The sequence below is a fragment of the Paramormyrops kingsleyae genome, chromosome 7 (genome assembly GCF_048594095.1).
Source record: "Paramormyrops kingsleyae isolate MSU_618 chromosome 7, PKINGS_0.4, whole genome shotgun sequence".
NCBI lineage: Eukaryota > Metazoa > Chordata > Actinopteri > Osteoglossiformes > Mormyridae > Paramormyrops > Paramormyrops kingsleyae.
Window position 1 is genome coordinate 36,102,607 of NC_132803.1, and position 13,989 is coordinate 36,116,595.

At 39.9% G+C, this 13,989-nt stretch overlaps 1 protein-coding gene across 1 annotated transcript; it reads left to right on the forward strand.

Annotated features, from left to right (window-relative positions):
* The first annotated feature begins 177 nt into the window (after window positions 1-177).
* Window positions 178-10,240, forward strand: slc25a46 (solute carrier family 25 member 46). Its single transcript, XM_023797124.2, has 8 exons — window positions 178-679; window positions 2,356-2,398; window positions 5,400-5,457; window positions 5,959-6,036; window positions 6,612-6,712; window positions 7,156-7,212; window positions 7,687-7,744; window positions 8,905-10,240. The coding sequence occupies exons 1-8, from the start codon at window positions 427-429 to the stop codon at window positions 9,481-9,483; spliced, it is 1,227 nt and encodes a 408-aa protein (XP_023652892.1). The 5' UTR covers window positions 178-426; the 3' UTR covers window positions 9,484-10,240.
* The last annotated feature ends 3,749 nt before the right edge of the window (window positions 10,241-13,989 follow it).

Here is a 13,989-nt window from a genome sequence, read left to right on the forward strand (position 1 = left end):
TTGAAACGGTATTTCTAAAATACGTATTTCAATCAATTTCATCTTGTTGCATTATCATGTGGCAGTATGAATAATAACATGATTGTTATTATATAAAAAATTAAATTTAAAATCATTTATAATAAAATTTGACAAAGCTATGCATACGGGGAGAGTTGAACGCAAGTTATACTATGTATCCCAGAATGCTTCGCAAGGATCGGAAATGATCGAACACATTTCCGGAAGTCGGAGCTGATAGTTCTCTCCTGCTATCTGTATCGATGTTTTGCTAAAAAGGTGTTAGCTCTCTGGCTAATACGTTCGTTTGAATGTTTTCCTTTCCTTTTCTACTATTCATGTTCTCATCATAGCTCGACAGTATTTACCCATATCGGACGATTTTGTGCGTGTATAAATCCGTCGCTATAGTTACCCCCAAGCAGAATGACTGCCAGGCGGCCGGACAGCTTTGACGGCCTAGGTTACAGGGGTAGGGAGGACCTGTCTTACGGAGGGGGTTATGGTGGAAGGTCATTTAATAACTCGTCTAACACGGACCTTCAGCACTGGGTCACGACTCCGCCGGATATCCCCGGCAGCAGAAACTTGCACTATGGCGAGCGGACGCCGCAGTTCGAGACGGCGGCGGCGCCTGCAGTGCCTTCCGAGGACATACAGCCGGCGGCCGGAGCGTCTGGTAAGGGCTGGATGGGGAAATGCAGGCGTGTCAGTCACAGAACCTGTATGAGTCGTCATCATCGCTGCAGACTAGAAGGACTTTGCATGTTTCGGATCATACGAATGAAACACGAAAATCCTCCCGCCCCCAATGCAATTCATTTTATGCATTTTTGTCTTTGTCAGCCATAGATAAATCAAGGTGGATGTTGAGTAATTTGTAACATTAAGTGGTCATCAGTGGTTCAGTGGTGTGACCTAGTTGATAAATCTCGTAAGTTGATGTATTTTGTGAACCCAGCACTTATTCATTTCTTAGCTCCGTCTTTGCAAAGTCCAAAGCTTTTTAATGAACTAGGGAAGATATCACTTCGAGAAGTTATGATTCTCCTGAAGTGGCAGATCATCCAGCACTGTTTGTGGTTTAAACCCCATTACTAGAACAATTTGCATGGATTTCATTTAGGTTCAGCTGGTTACTGGTTTTGTTTTGATCAATTGCTTAAAACCTGAAGGTTGTCTTAGTAAATATTATGTGATCTTCACAATATAAGGAAATACACCACACAATGGGTCGTCACTAAAGGGATAATTTTCATTAATAATTTTAAGATTTGGCAATTGTGACTTTAAATGAGTTATAGTAATAGTAAACATAAATATTTAAAGGTGAGAATAATAATGATTACACAAATGGTCACATAATACTAAGTTAAAGTCATGATATTTTGGTATCTAGTGGGTTTTTAAACTCAACACTTCTTACAGTCATGATTAGGACACCAGTCATCACTCAATGTCAGTTTTATAAGTGATGGTTTTCCCTAAGTCTCGTTTGCTTGTTCTACATAGGTCTTTGTAATGGGATTATTGAGACATAAACAATAAAGGTTTAAAACTAGGGTGATCAGTGGCCTGTACTACGAAGCGGGGTTACTGGCTTATCGGGGTGACATCAGATTTAAGGTACCACAGTTTAAATGGACTTCATATTCGTTCACTGCCCAGACTAGCTTAAATCTGACAAGTTACCCCGATAAACCAGTAACCCCGCTTTGTAGTACAGGCTCCAGATAATCCATGTTTGGGAGGACACACTGAGTTAGACAGGATTTGTAAACTACCATTTCAATTAACAGGACTTGGATTTTACCTAGGCACTTGCTGTGTGCTGATTGGTCAGGCTCCTATAATCATGCATGTCACTAATGCTAATATGAAACAGCTGGGTGGGACTTTCAATCAAGTAAACAAACCAGTCAAACACAAGAAGAATCAAACTATTTAGCCAAGCACAGGAGCCTTTCAGTTTATAAGTAGTTTGTCAAACCCGAAGTAGTGTCTTTTCTAACATGGATTGTCTGGCCACTCTCTTTAAAACAGGGGTACACAGCTTGGCAGTGTGTCCTGCTCTCTGGTCTCAGTATTTAAAATATGTTTGGTTACCTAAATGTTTTGCGTCATTTTTAATTCTGTCGGCTTCCGCAAACATAGCTCAATTGCCCCACTTGGGAGGCCTCCTAACCATGTCAGCTTAGGGCCTAAAGAGAAAGTAATTCAGCCCTGCTAAATGTTGCATGAATCAGAAGCAGAAAGACCATAGTGACACACCTCAACCTCAGTTGTGTTCATGTTCATTTCAGCCCTGTTCAGCACTTTACTGTTGTGATTGTGACTCATGACTTTCTCTTACAGAGCATTTAAACAGATTTGCTGGCTTTGGTATTGGCCTTGCAAGGTAAATGACCAAACACAGATGAATTCTGTGCAATGTTATGGAAACCTCTTTATGTAGTATTTAATGATGACTACAAGTTTTATTTGCATTTAAATTATTAAAATAATATTTTATTAAGGTGCTTAATTAAGGCGCTTAATCTGGTAAATACTGAAAACATATAACAACCTTGATGTGTTGTAATAGCATACCTTGATTTTAAGAAAGTGAAAAATTTATCCTGCATATGAATTTGGTAATTACATACTATATAAATATCTTCCAATAAATCACATTATTCAAAAAAAACTTTTTACATGCAGGCTTTCAGAAAGGAAGCGTTTTATCAATTGTTCAGTGTCTTCAGAAAATATTCTGGCTCACCCTTCCTCTAACTCAATTTTTATTGGATTTTATTCTTTCCAGTAGTCAACACACAGTACTTCATAATGACAAAGTGAAGTCACGTTTTAAGAATGTATGCATTACAAAAGGGTTACATATTTTATTTGAATACACCCTTGGTGGCCTCTGCTACAGTCACTCTTTAGTGACTGCAGCCTTTGCTCCGGAGATGCTGGAGGTACACCAGCCTAAGATGGGTGGTTCAACCCTTAACTGCTACACTCTCCAGCTGGCCGGTCGGCGGTGGTGGCCAAATTACCTGTCTCTAGATCTCCAACTCACGCCCTCTCTTCTGTTCTGTCATAGCCAACAAGGGGCTCTTTCTGCCTGGGCAAGGTCCTGGTACTTGCTTGCTTTGCTTTTGTGAGATTCATCACACCCTTCCTCCCATGGGATTGTCAGTTCAGCCAAGATTACCTTCTTTGCCTAATCTGACCAGATGACAATATCCGGCCTGGACGATAGGGGGAAACTTTCCTTGCCATGTCCACCTTCATCCTGCCTTCTGCAGGATTTTTGATTCTATTTATTTTTATTTAATGTCCATTTTTGTTTGTTTTAGTTTACGATGATAACACAAGCCTCACAGACTTATTCACTGGAAATTCTAAGGTAGCAGGCAGACAACTTTATGGAGTGTATTTAGCCACTACAATGACAAAAGATATTAAAGTGCTCTCCCTACTAGTGGTAATTTCACAAACATGAATGGACAACACTTAAGATGGTTTTGCCATTTCTGGCAGCCCATCACCCAGAAGAGCACCGGTGTGTTTTCACCTTAGGATGCTTGTGCATAGTAGTACCGCTGTGGCATGCCATTGAAACTTTGCGCAGTGTACAAACCTTTTTGTTTTAATTACATAATTACGTAGTGATATTGAAAGGAAAACATTTGTTATAATGAATTGAAGAACTGTAGAAATCAAATGGGTAATTAAAATATATTTTTTATAAAAGATGTGTTGATTTAAAATATTAATATCAACACATTTTCTGTGCCAACGTCATCAACTATTTTGGCTAGTTGTGGCATCCCTACTGCATATAGGTGTTAATTTTATTTTAATTATATACCATCAGTTAAATAATGGTGTGCAGTATTTTATGGACCACACTTCATTGGTATGTTGATGAAGAACTTTCTGTGCTGTGCCTATTTCATTGAGTCCAAAAGTAAATAAACAGATGAATTGGATATTAAGTAGAAATGTGACACTTTGATATCAACATATGCAGTTCGGTTTATCTTGGTCTTGCATTTATGAAAAATCTTGGTTCAAATTGTAGGTGTTTCTTGAAATGTCCGTGTCCACTTCTGCCAATTTTTTGTCTGTTTCCCAAAGGCTGGGGATCGTGGTTGATTTTATTTCAGTTGTTGAATATTTTTTTAAATGTAATAAAATTTGCTATATTATAGTTGATTATTTAAAATATTATGTGACATTTTAAGAACACTGCACTGTTTTATAAGCCTTAAATAAAAGCCTTAAATAAAAGCCCACTTGTTTCTCTGACAAGCTAGGGCGCTTCAACAAATATCTAACGAAAAAGAAACCGATTTTTATAGTCATTTTTTTGCATATTCTTTTAATTATTTTCTAAGGCTGATTTTCAGTGTTATCCTTCATACATATATGCATATGTCTGTGAAGTTGGCATTAGATCTTTTTAAGTTGTATTAAAAAGGTCTTAAAGAGTCTTACATTTTTACTTGGAGAACCCTGGGGGTATCCTGCAGGGGCGTGAATCCCATTCTTGCCCATGATGCTAAGTCTTCCAGAGTTTTTATAATGCACCTTGCCTGTACATGGTATGTGATTATAGTAAAATCATCCATAAATCCTTTAATTGGGGGGAACTTTTCCCTTATTCTCTCAGAATCCTTTAAGTGCCATTTGGGAAACAGGCTTCTTATGCCTTTTATGTAGGATTGATCTCCATCTGGTGGAGGCAGGAGCTTCTTCCATCTCTCCACTAGAACTCTGAAGCTCTTTTACAGTGATCATAGGGTTCTTGGTCTTTCGGAGGATTCTTTCTGGTTCCAAGCTTCTTCTCATAGACATTCATGGAGGCCCCTGTTCTCAAGAGGTCCTTCAATGCATTGCCAGTTATTTATCCACTTTTTTTTTTTTTTTACAGATCTATGTATTGACATAATCCTGTCTTGGAGGTCTGCTTAAGTGTTTCTTTACTTCATGGCTTGATTTTTACTGTGCCACACACTATGACCTTATAATGACAGGTTTTTACTTTCCTACGTCACAGTCATGTGAATACTTCCTCAAATACTGCAGTCATTCTCTGGAGACCTGCCAACTGAAATCAAATGAAATAGGATGCTTTTGAGTTCAACTAAAGAGTCTGAATACTTGTGAAAATGGGAGATTTCAGTTATATATTTGCTAAAATAATTTCACTTTGTTATTTTGGGGCATTTGTGTTGATTGATGGGGGGTGGAAATGATGATTTCGATCCATTTTAAAAGGACTGTACTGCAAAACAAATTTTGGGAAAAGGAGAGGGGGTCTGAGTACTTTCTGGAGGCACTGTACACAAGCTCTTTTTCACAAAACTTAACTTGTAACAGTAGGTCGTGTTATTTTTTGTTTGCAGTCTCTTCACTGAAAATGTTTTAGCTCACCCTTGCATCATGTTCCGTCGTCAATGTCAGGTAAGTGTTAGTAATTAAAGTTTGCAGAATCTTTCATAGTATGTTGGATCAGAGTCTCTTAACCCAGTCCTCCGGAACCCCGAGACAGTTAATCTTTTCGCTCCCTCCCAGCTCCTTCCCAGACAATCTACTTTTTGCTACTGTGGACTGTCTAGTGGTTCCCAAGCACTGGGATGAGAAATACTGTGAAAGTTGGTCATCTGAGCAAGGCACAGGGCATCAAGCAGCTGCGCAGAATGCTGTCAAGTCCATGAAAACTGTTTCATAAACTTGGCACAATGCTTTGTCAATAAGAATTAATCATCCCCAGTTGCAACCTTTGTGTCTGCAATTGTCCTACTAGCTGACAGTTTGTAATTTTGTAAGAGATTTTTATAAAAGAGAATCTGTAGACAGCTTGCGTTAGATGAGTTCAAATTTGGCTAAATCACAGTTATAGTTATAGCACAAAATGTCATCTGAGATTGTAAACACACCATGTTACGTATTTAATGTTTACAGGTGAATTACCATGCTAAGACTTTCCATTTATCACCATTCACCGCTGTTGGTGTAATGTACAATATCACCAAAACTCAGGTAAGGAACGTAACACATCTGTCACACTTAAATTTATCATGGTTTTTCCCCCATTTTTGTATGATTATACAGTACTGTGTCAAAGTCTTAGGCAGTCAAAGAAATGTCTAAATGATCTTAATGTTGGTGTAAACCTATGTTGGTACAGCAACCATATCAAAACCTCATCTTAAATCACCCCCATATTTGCAGCAACCCATGTAGTTTAGTTGACCACTAGCACACCTTGTGTGGCTAATCAGTACCTCATTGACTTTTTAAACTAGATTGATTAATTGAGCTTGTTGTACAATGTGTAAAATACATGGAATGGCTGAGGTGCCCCAGAGGAGAGGTTTGGGAACCAAAGCAGTGTTGTTCTAGCCACCCGACAAGATATCAGTCACTTCTTGGTGAACAGAAGAAATTCCTGTTAGTTTTTATTGTTTACTGTTAATTTGCATATGTTGTAATGATAAATTGTGATTTTTGTTCTTGGCAAATGTACTAATGTACTGTAATAGTTATAAATATTTCCTTTGATTGCCTAGAACTTTGGCACAGTACTTTATGTCTATTTTGTTTGAATTCCCTAGGGTCCAAAGGCATTATGGAAGGGAATGGGTAGCACATTTGTAGTCCAGGGGGTCACCCTGGGTGCTGAAGGCATCATCAGTGAGTGCACCCCCCTCCCAAGGTAAAGCTGCTATGGATCCATAATATTACTGATGGTGCTTCACCCAGAATCGCATCATTACTGTTAAGATGCATATTTTAAACCAGTGTTTTGCAACCTGGTCCTTGGGGACCCCCAGACAATCCACATTTTTGCTCCCTCCCAGCTCTGTGCCAGACACTCCACATTTTAGTTGGAAGGGAGCTAAAACGTGGACTGCCTGGGGTCCCAGAGGACTGGGTTGAGAAACGCTGTTCTAAACTTCACTTGAATGATTCTGAAGAACAGGTTACCCTGAGTTTTAGGGCATTTAGTTCATTAAAAGTTTATTGCAGTGATCATTGATTACATTCAGCAGTTCATTGCTGGATATTTATGGATATTTTTATTTAGATATAGAAATTATATTATTTAGATAGGAAACCAGTACCCAGTGCCGGTAATGCATGACCTGTTGTCTTCAGGGAATTGTCACATAAATGGAATCCTAAACAAGTACTTGGACACTTGGTCCTGAAGGGGTAAGTGTTATTTTTATTGGATGTAAATGGTATTTATTTTTATTGGAAGTAAACGTATTTATTTTTCAGTTTTTTTCTCTGTAATGTAATTGCATTTCCAGTGTATTAGACACCCGGTTTTGGTGTGGTTTGAGAGAGATTAAGAGTGTATTTATATTGAGAAATGACATTTGTAAACTTTTAGTGACTCAAGGTGATCTGTGGGGAATGTTAGTGCTTACTCAATGTACGATTCCTGTGAGGGTATTTTTGTGATAGCTGAAATAGAAAGACAGACACTGGATGCAGTTTATCATGCATTTAGATCAGATTACACCATCTTGGTGTAACATCCTGCCTTTATAGTCACTGATGCATTATTTATATATATATATATTTATATATATATATATATATTTATATATATATATATATATATATATATATATATATATATATATATATATAATTATTATTTTTGTTAACTTTTTACAGTTTGACGTATGTGGTCGCAATGCCGTTTTACTCAGCAAGCCTTATTGAGACAGTCCAGGTCAGTATGAATTTGAAACAAAAATAAAGGAACTGGTACTTACTAATAACGAAGCACAATTAAGAAACAGTAAAAGTTCTTTTGACTGTAAGATACATGTAGTCAGTTTCTCTTTATCATCTTGCTGTCTGTTGTCAAAATATTGTTTGTTAAAGTAAGTGGTTTAGCTTAATAAACAGCTCAGTAATTTTATCATCTTTAATCATTTTTTTGGCAAACTATGAAGTTAAGCACTCAAACTTATAGCCTCGTGTTATTTATGAAGTCTGTAATTGACCATAATTCTAACCCTAGTTAGAAGTCAGCTACCCTTTGCTACTCTGTATGCTTATTGTTCTTAGAGCTACATAAGTTTTTTGTTTCAAGCACCTATGATATCCTCAGAAACTTGTTTAACTTTGTAGTTTTGTTTATTGGATGTATTTATCTATTATCTATTAAATCATAAGACGAGACCAAAAATCACGACTTTTTAGAAAAGGTGCAGATGTCATCCAAATTCTTAGAAATGAAAAACCTTATTTCTGAGGATGTCATTTTAGTGTCATTAATATACAGCTGCGGAAAAAAATTGAGACCACAGCACAATTTTTTTTCTCCCATTTCTCAATTTTTGGGTGTGCGTCGGTGAATAATGTTGTTTTTTCCCCCAAACTCCAGCCTGGTTCTTCCCTGCTTCTCATTGATAAAGGGATTCATCCTTGCTTTATGGGACCTCAGTCCTGCTTCTAGGAGTCTGATATGAACTGTCCTAGCAGTGCACTTTCCCATTACTTTTGAAGGTCACTTGATGCCATCCTATGATTCATGAGAACCTGTTGGATAAGTTAACGGTCATCTCTAGCATTAGAAAATCGCTTCTGCCCTTCACCTGTCTGGTTTCTGGTTGTTTCCAGCGTTTCCTACTTCACCTTATTCTTGTGTACTGCTATCTTAGAAATTTCAAACCTTGAAGCATCCTGATATCCAGCGTAGCCTTCTGCCAGCAGAACCGGGATTAAAAAGGGATTTAAGAAGGCAAATTTATTTTAAAATATAGAGTGGTCTCTTCATTTTTCCGCGGCTGTAGATGTGCTGCTGTGGTTGACGTCATTCCTGGAGCCTGTTGGTGGTTTCAAAGCAGGCAGGCCACAACTTGTACCTCTTCATTCTTTTGACAGAGTGAAATCATCCGGGACAACCCTGGGATCCTCGAATGCGTAAAGGAGGGATTGGGCCGAGTTCTGGGCATGGGAATCCCTCACAGCAAGCGCCTGCTGCCCCTGTGGGGCCTGGTGTTCCCCACGATCCTGCATGGAGTCCTGCATTACATCATCAGCTCTGCCGTACAGAAGCTGGTCATGTTTTTTCTGCGCCGGGGTGGCGCCCCCGGGCGACCGGCCCAGGCCGGGTCTGAAACGGTGCAGGGCATGCTGGACGCCTACTTCCCTGAGCTCATGGCCAGCTTCGCAGGCAGCCTGTGCGCCGATGTGGCCCTGTTCCCCCTGGAGACGGTGCTACACCGCCTGCACATCCAGGGCACACGCACCATCATCGACAACACGGACCTCGGCTTTGAGGTCCTTCCCATCAATACGCAGTACGAGGGCATGAGGGACTGTGTCAGCGCCATCCGGAGGGAGGAGGGCCCACTGGGATTTTACAAGGGCTTCGGGACCGTCGTGGTGCAATATTCCCTGCACGCTGCCGTGCTGCGTATCACCAAGATGATTTATTCTTCGCTGTTGCAAAAAGCCTGAAAGTTCAATGCCGTGTCTCATCAGTCACTTAAAACATTTTTTTAAATACACTTAAAATCCCTAGGATTTCCCTCTTCACCGGAGATATCATAGAGCAAGTAATGGTCGTAAAAAGATCCCCATTCCTTCAAAAAATGACTCACCTGACATTGTGCAACAGAAAGTTTTTAAAATCTCTCTCTGTTAACATTTTATCCCTGAAGCACTTCAAAAGAATTTTGCTCATGAACATATATGTGATGATGGTGATTAATTGCTATAAATACTTCAAAGTAGTCACTCTCATTTAACCTGGTAATCACTAGATTAATGTTATCTACATACTGCATCTTGCTCTTGGTACATATATTTTTTTTCTTTGACAATGTTATCCTGCCTGCAACTCGCATAACATTGTTTCAGCTTACAAGCCAGTTTGTACAGAGTGTACAGTAAACTTGTGAGATACGTGATACTTGTCTTTAAATTATTGGCACTTTAATCTCTGCTAATGTGGTATTTATGGTAAATTGTTTAACAGTTTAACATACATACAGTAATACAGAGTACAGTTGCAGATGTATGTGAATGCTGATAGAATGATATTCTCAACAATTATTATTGGCAAAACCAGTGTGTCTTGTGTATGTGGTTCGGCTAAGTTCAGATGTTTGTCATAGGTATTTAATTAAAACTTATTTGGTTTTTCTGCTTGTTTCAAGATGTAAAATTCCACAGTGATTATGAAACTTGCCAAATACAAGTGTCAAAAATTTGACTCTGTCTTTTTGATTTATAAAATTTTGCATAAATTACCACAGACCTAACAATTAACAGATTTTAGATGTGAAAGTAATACAGTAATATAACCTGTGGAAAGAGTCAACTTTTGTGATTTAATTACACCAGACATGCAGAAGTAACATGGATGAATGCTGCCTAGAATCCGTCATGAGTAACCTCTTTGTTAGACTATAAGCAAAAGTGAGGATATTTTTGTCTTCAGACATAATAGGGAGATGTCTGTAAACTATGGCTTTTGCTCATCAAGAGTCAGACCAAGATGATTTTTTTCTGAACGTATATTAACATTTTATATTGAACATAAAGTAGGTGTGTGATCAAGGCCAGATTTTTAAGCATATATTGCAAATATATTGATAGCTAGTCTGATCCTTCAACTGCCACATTTTCAACAGCATGCCTTTCTGTCATCTTACTGTAAATAATCTTTCTAGGCCTAGTAAGTCTTTCAAATAATTTTCAGAAGAATGTATATTGCACATGATGCCACAGTAATGCTACCATTGGGCCCTTGTGTAAGACCCTTAACCTCAAATTATTCAAGGAACTGACTGCTGTACACTGCTTTGGATAAAAGCATTTGCCAAATAAGTAAAATTTACAATGTAAATGGAAAATGTATAGTAAACCTCCGTAATATAGCTGGACAAAACTAGACAGAACTGGGGTTGAATCCTAAGAATATTGCATAATTGCCTTTGTTATCGCTTGCGTATCTGGTTGCATTACATTTAATATCCCTGAAAATTTTCTCCATGGAAAATCAAAGACTCTCACTAGTCTTATGATTCACTCCTCATGCCATATGCATAACGTGAAAAAAAATCTCGGGGACACAAAATTCTACAGATGTTTTATACGTTTTTCCAATCCCAGCTCTGTGTGGTGTGTGGAACAAACCCCTCCCCCCCCCCCCCACACTCATGTGGTTTTTTTGTATGACTTAGTATCTTGACATATCCCATGGTGTGTGCTTTTGTCTGTGATGGACTGGCATCCCATTTAAGGTGTCCCCTGCCCTGTGTCATGTGATAGACTGGGACCCTGTCCAGGGTGTCCCCTGCCTCGTGTTCTGTGATGGACTGGCATCTCGTGTAGGGTGTCCCCTGCCTCATACCCTGTGTTGGACTGGCATCCTGTCCAGGGTGTCCCCTGCCTGATGTTCTGTGATGGACTGGCATCTCGTGTAGGGTGTCCCCTGCCTCATACCCTGTGTTGGACTGGCATCTTGTCTAGGTTGTCTCCTGCCTCATGTTCTGTGATGGACTGGCATCTCGTGTAGGGTGTCCCCTGCTTCATACCCTGTGTTGGACTGGCATCCTGTCCAGGGTGTCCCCTTCCTCATGTTCTGTGATGGACTGGCATCTTGTGTAGGGTGTCCTCTGCCTCATGTTCAATGATGGACTGGCATCCTGTCCAGGGTGTCCCCTGCCTCGTACCATGTGTTGGACTGGCATCTTGTCCAAATTGTCCCCTGCCTCATGTTCTGTGATGGACTGGCATCTCGTGTAGGGTGTCCCCTGCCTCAAGTTCTGTGATGTACTGGGATCCTGTCCAGAGTGTCCCCTGCCTCGTACCCTGTGTTTTCCTGACCGGGACCATAATAACAGACACTTTAGATACACCAATCTAAGAGGGCCTGCAGAGTGCAAGAGGAAAGCCACACTCTGTGCAATGGAAGAACCACTGCCTAAGAGGTTTAACTGAGCCAGAATTGGTCATGGTTGAAAATTTAACCCAATAACACAATTTGAAATATAGTTGGCTTCGGCAATTTTTTATGGTCTCTTTGAGTTTTATATGAATACATTTTTGTTATTTATTTTTGTGTGCGGTGTGTAGCTCAGTGAGTTAGACCTTATCACCAGTAGTTTAAATCCCCTCCACACCAGAATGACCACATCACCGTTGGGCCTTTGACCAAGGCCCGTAACCCCCTGAAAAATGCCCCAGGGGCGCCAGAGCAATGGCTGACGCTGTGCTCAGACCTCAAGCTTCACTTTCAAACGTACAGTACTAGGCAAAAGTCTTAAGCAGTCAAAGAAAATGATGTTTAAATGATCATTATATTAGTGTAAAGCTATGATGTTACATCAATGTGTCAGCTTAGCCATTTCAACATCTCTTTTAAAATCACTTGAGTCACCACTGAACCACTACCCCAACTCATATGGCTAATCAATACCTCATTGACATTTTAAATTAGTTTAATTCATGAATTAAGTGAGCTGCTTGTAAATGGTAACAAATGAATGGCTTGGCTGAGGTGCCCCTGAGGAGGGTTGGGAACTGAAGCAGTGTTCATCTAGGTAACCAACAAGATATCGGTAACTATTTATCGAACATAAGAAATTCTTTTTATAGTTTTAATTGTGTTACTTTAATTTCCCTATGTTCTAATATTAATTTGTTTTTTTGTTCCGAGTACATAAGCACTTACTACCTAGATAAATAGCTTTAAACATTTACTTTGACTGGTAAAGGCTTTTGCCCGATACTATATGTGCATTCCTGAAAAAGGAAGAGCAAGATGGAATGTGCGAGAACTACATTCTGTTGAACGCGTCCGGGGAAGCAGGGAGACGAATAATCGGGAAACGGGGTTTATTGAGGGAAAACAGCGAGAAACACGAGGCAACACAGATAACAACGTACTTGACCAGGACCACACCCCTAAATGCATTGAAGCAACTGCCATGTGATTGGTTGATTAGATAATTGCATTAATGAGAAATTGAACAGGTGTTCCTAATAATCCTTTAGGTGAGTGTATATTGCACATGATGCCACAGTAATGCTACCATTGGGCCCTTGTGTAAGACCCTTAACCCCAAATTATTCAAGGAACTGACTGACTCAGCTGTACACTGCTTTGGATAAAAGCATTTGCCAAATAAGTAAAATTTACAATGTAAATGGAAAATGTATAGTAAACCTCCGTAATATAGCTGGACAAAACTAGACAGAACTGGGGTTGAATCCTAAGAAGATTGCATAATTGCCTTTGTTATCGCTTGCGTATCTGATTGCATTACATTTAATATCCCTGAAAATTTTCTCCTTGGAAAATCAAAGACTCTCACTAGTCTTATGATTCACTCCTCATGCCATACGCATAACCTGAAAAAAAATCTCAGGGACGCAAAATTCCACAGATGTTTTTGTACGTTTTCCCAATTCCAACTCTGTGTGGTGTGTGGAACAAACCCCTCCCCCCCACACTCATGTGGTTTTCTTGTATGACTTAGTATCTTGACATATCCCATGGTGTGTGCTTTTGTCTGTGATGGACTGGCATCCCATTTAAGGTGTCCCCTGCCCTGTGTCATGTGATAGACTGGCATCCTGTCCAGGGTGTCCCCTGCCTCGTGTTCTGTGATGGACTGGCATCTCGTGAAGGGTGTCCCCTGCCTCATACCCTGTGTTGGACTGGCATCTTGTCCAGGGTGTCCTCTGCCTCGTGTTCTGTGTTGGACTGGCATCTTGTCTAGGTTGTCCCCTGCCTCGTGTTCTGTGATGGACTGGCATCTCGTGTAGGGTGTCCCCTGCCTGATACCCTGTGTTGGACTGGCATCCTGTCCAGGGTGTCCCCTTCCTCATGTTCTGTGATGGACTGGCATCTTGTGTAGGGTGTCCTCTGCCTCATGTTCAATGATGGACTGGCATCCTGTCCAGGGTGCCCCCTGCCTCGTACCATGTGTTGGACTGGCATCTTGTCCAGGT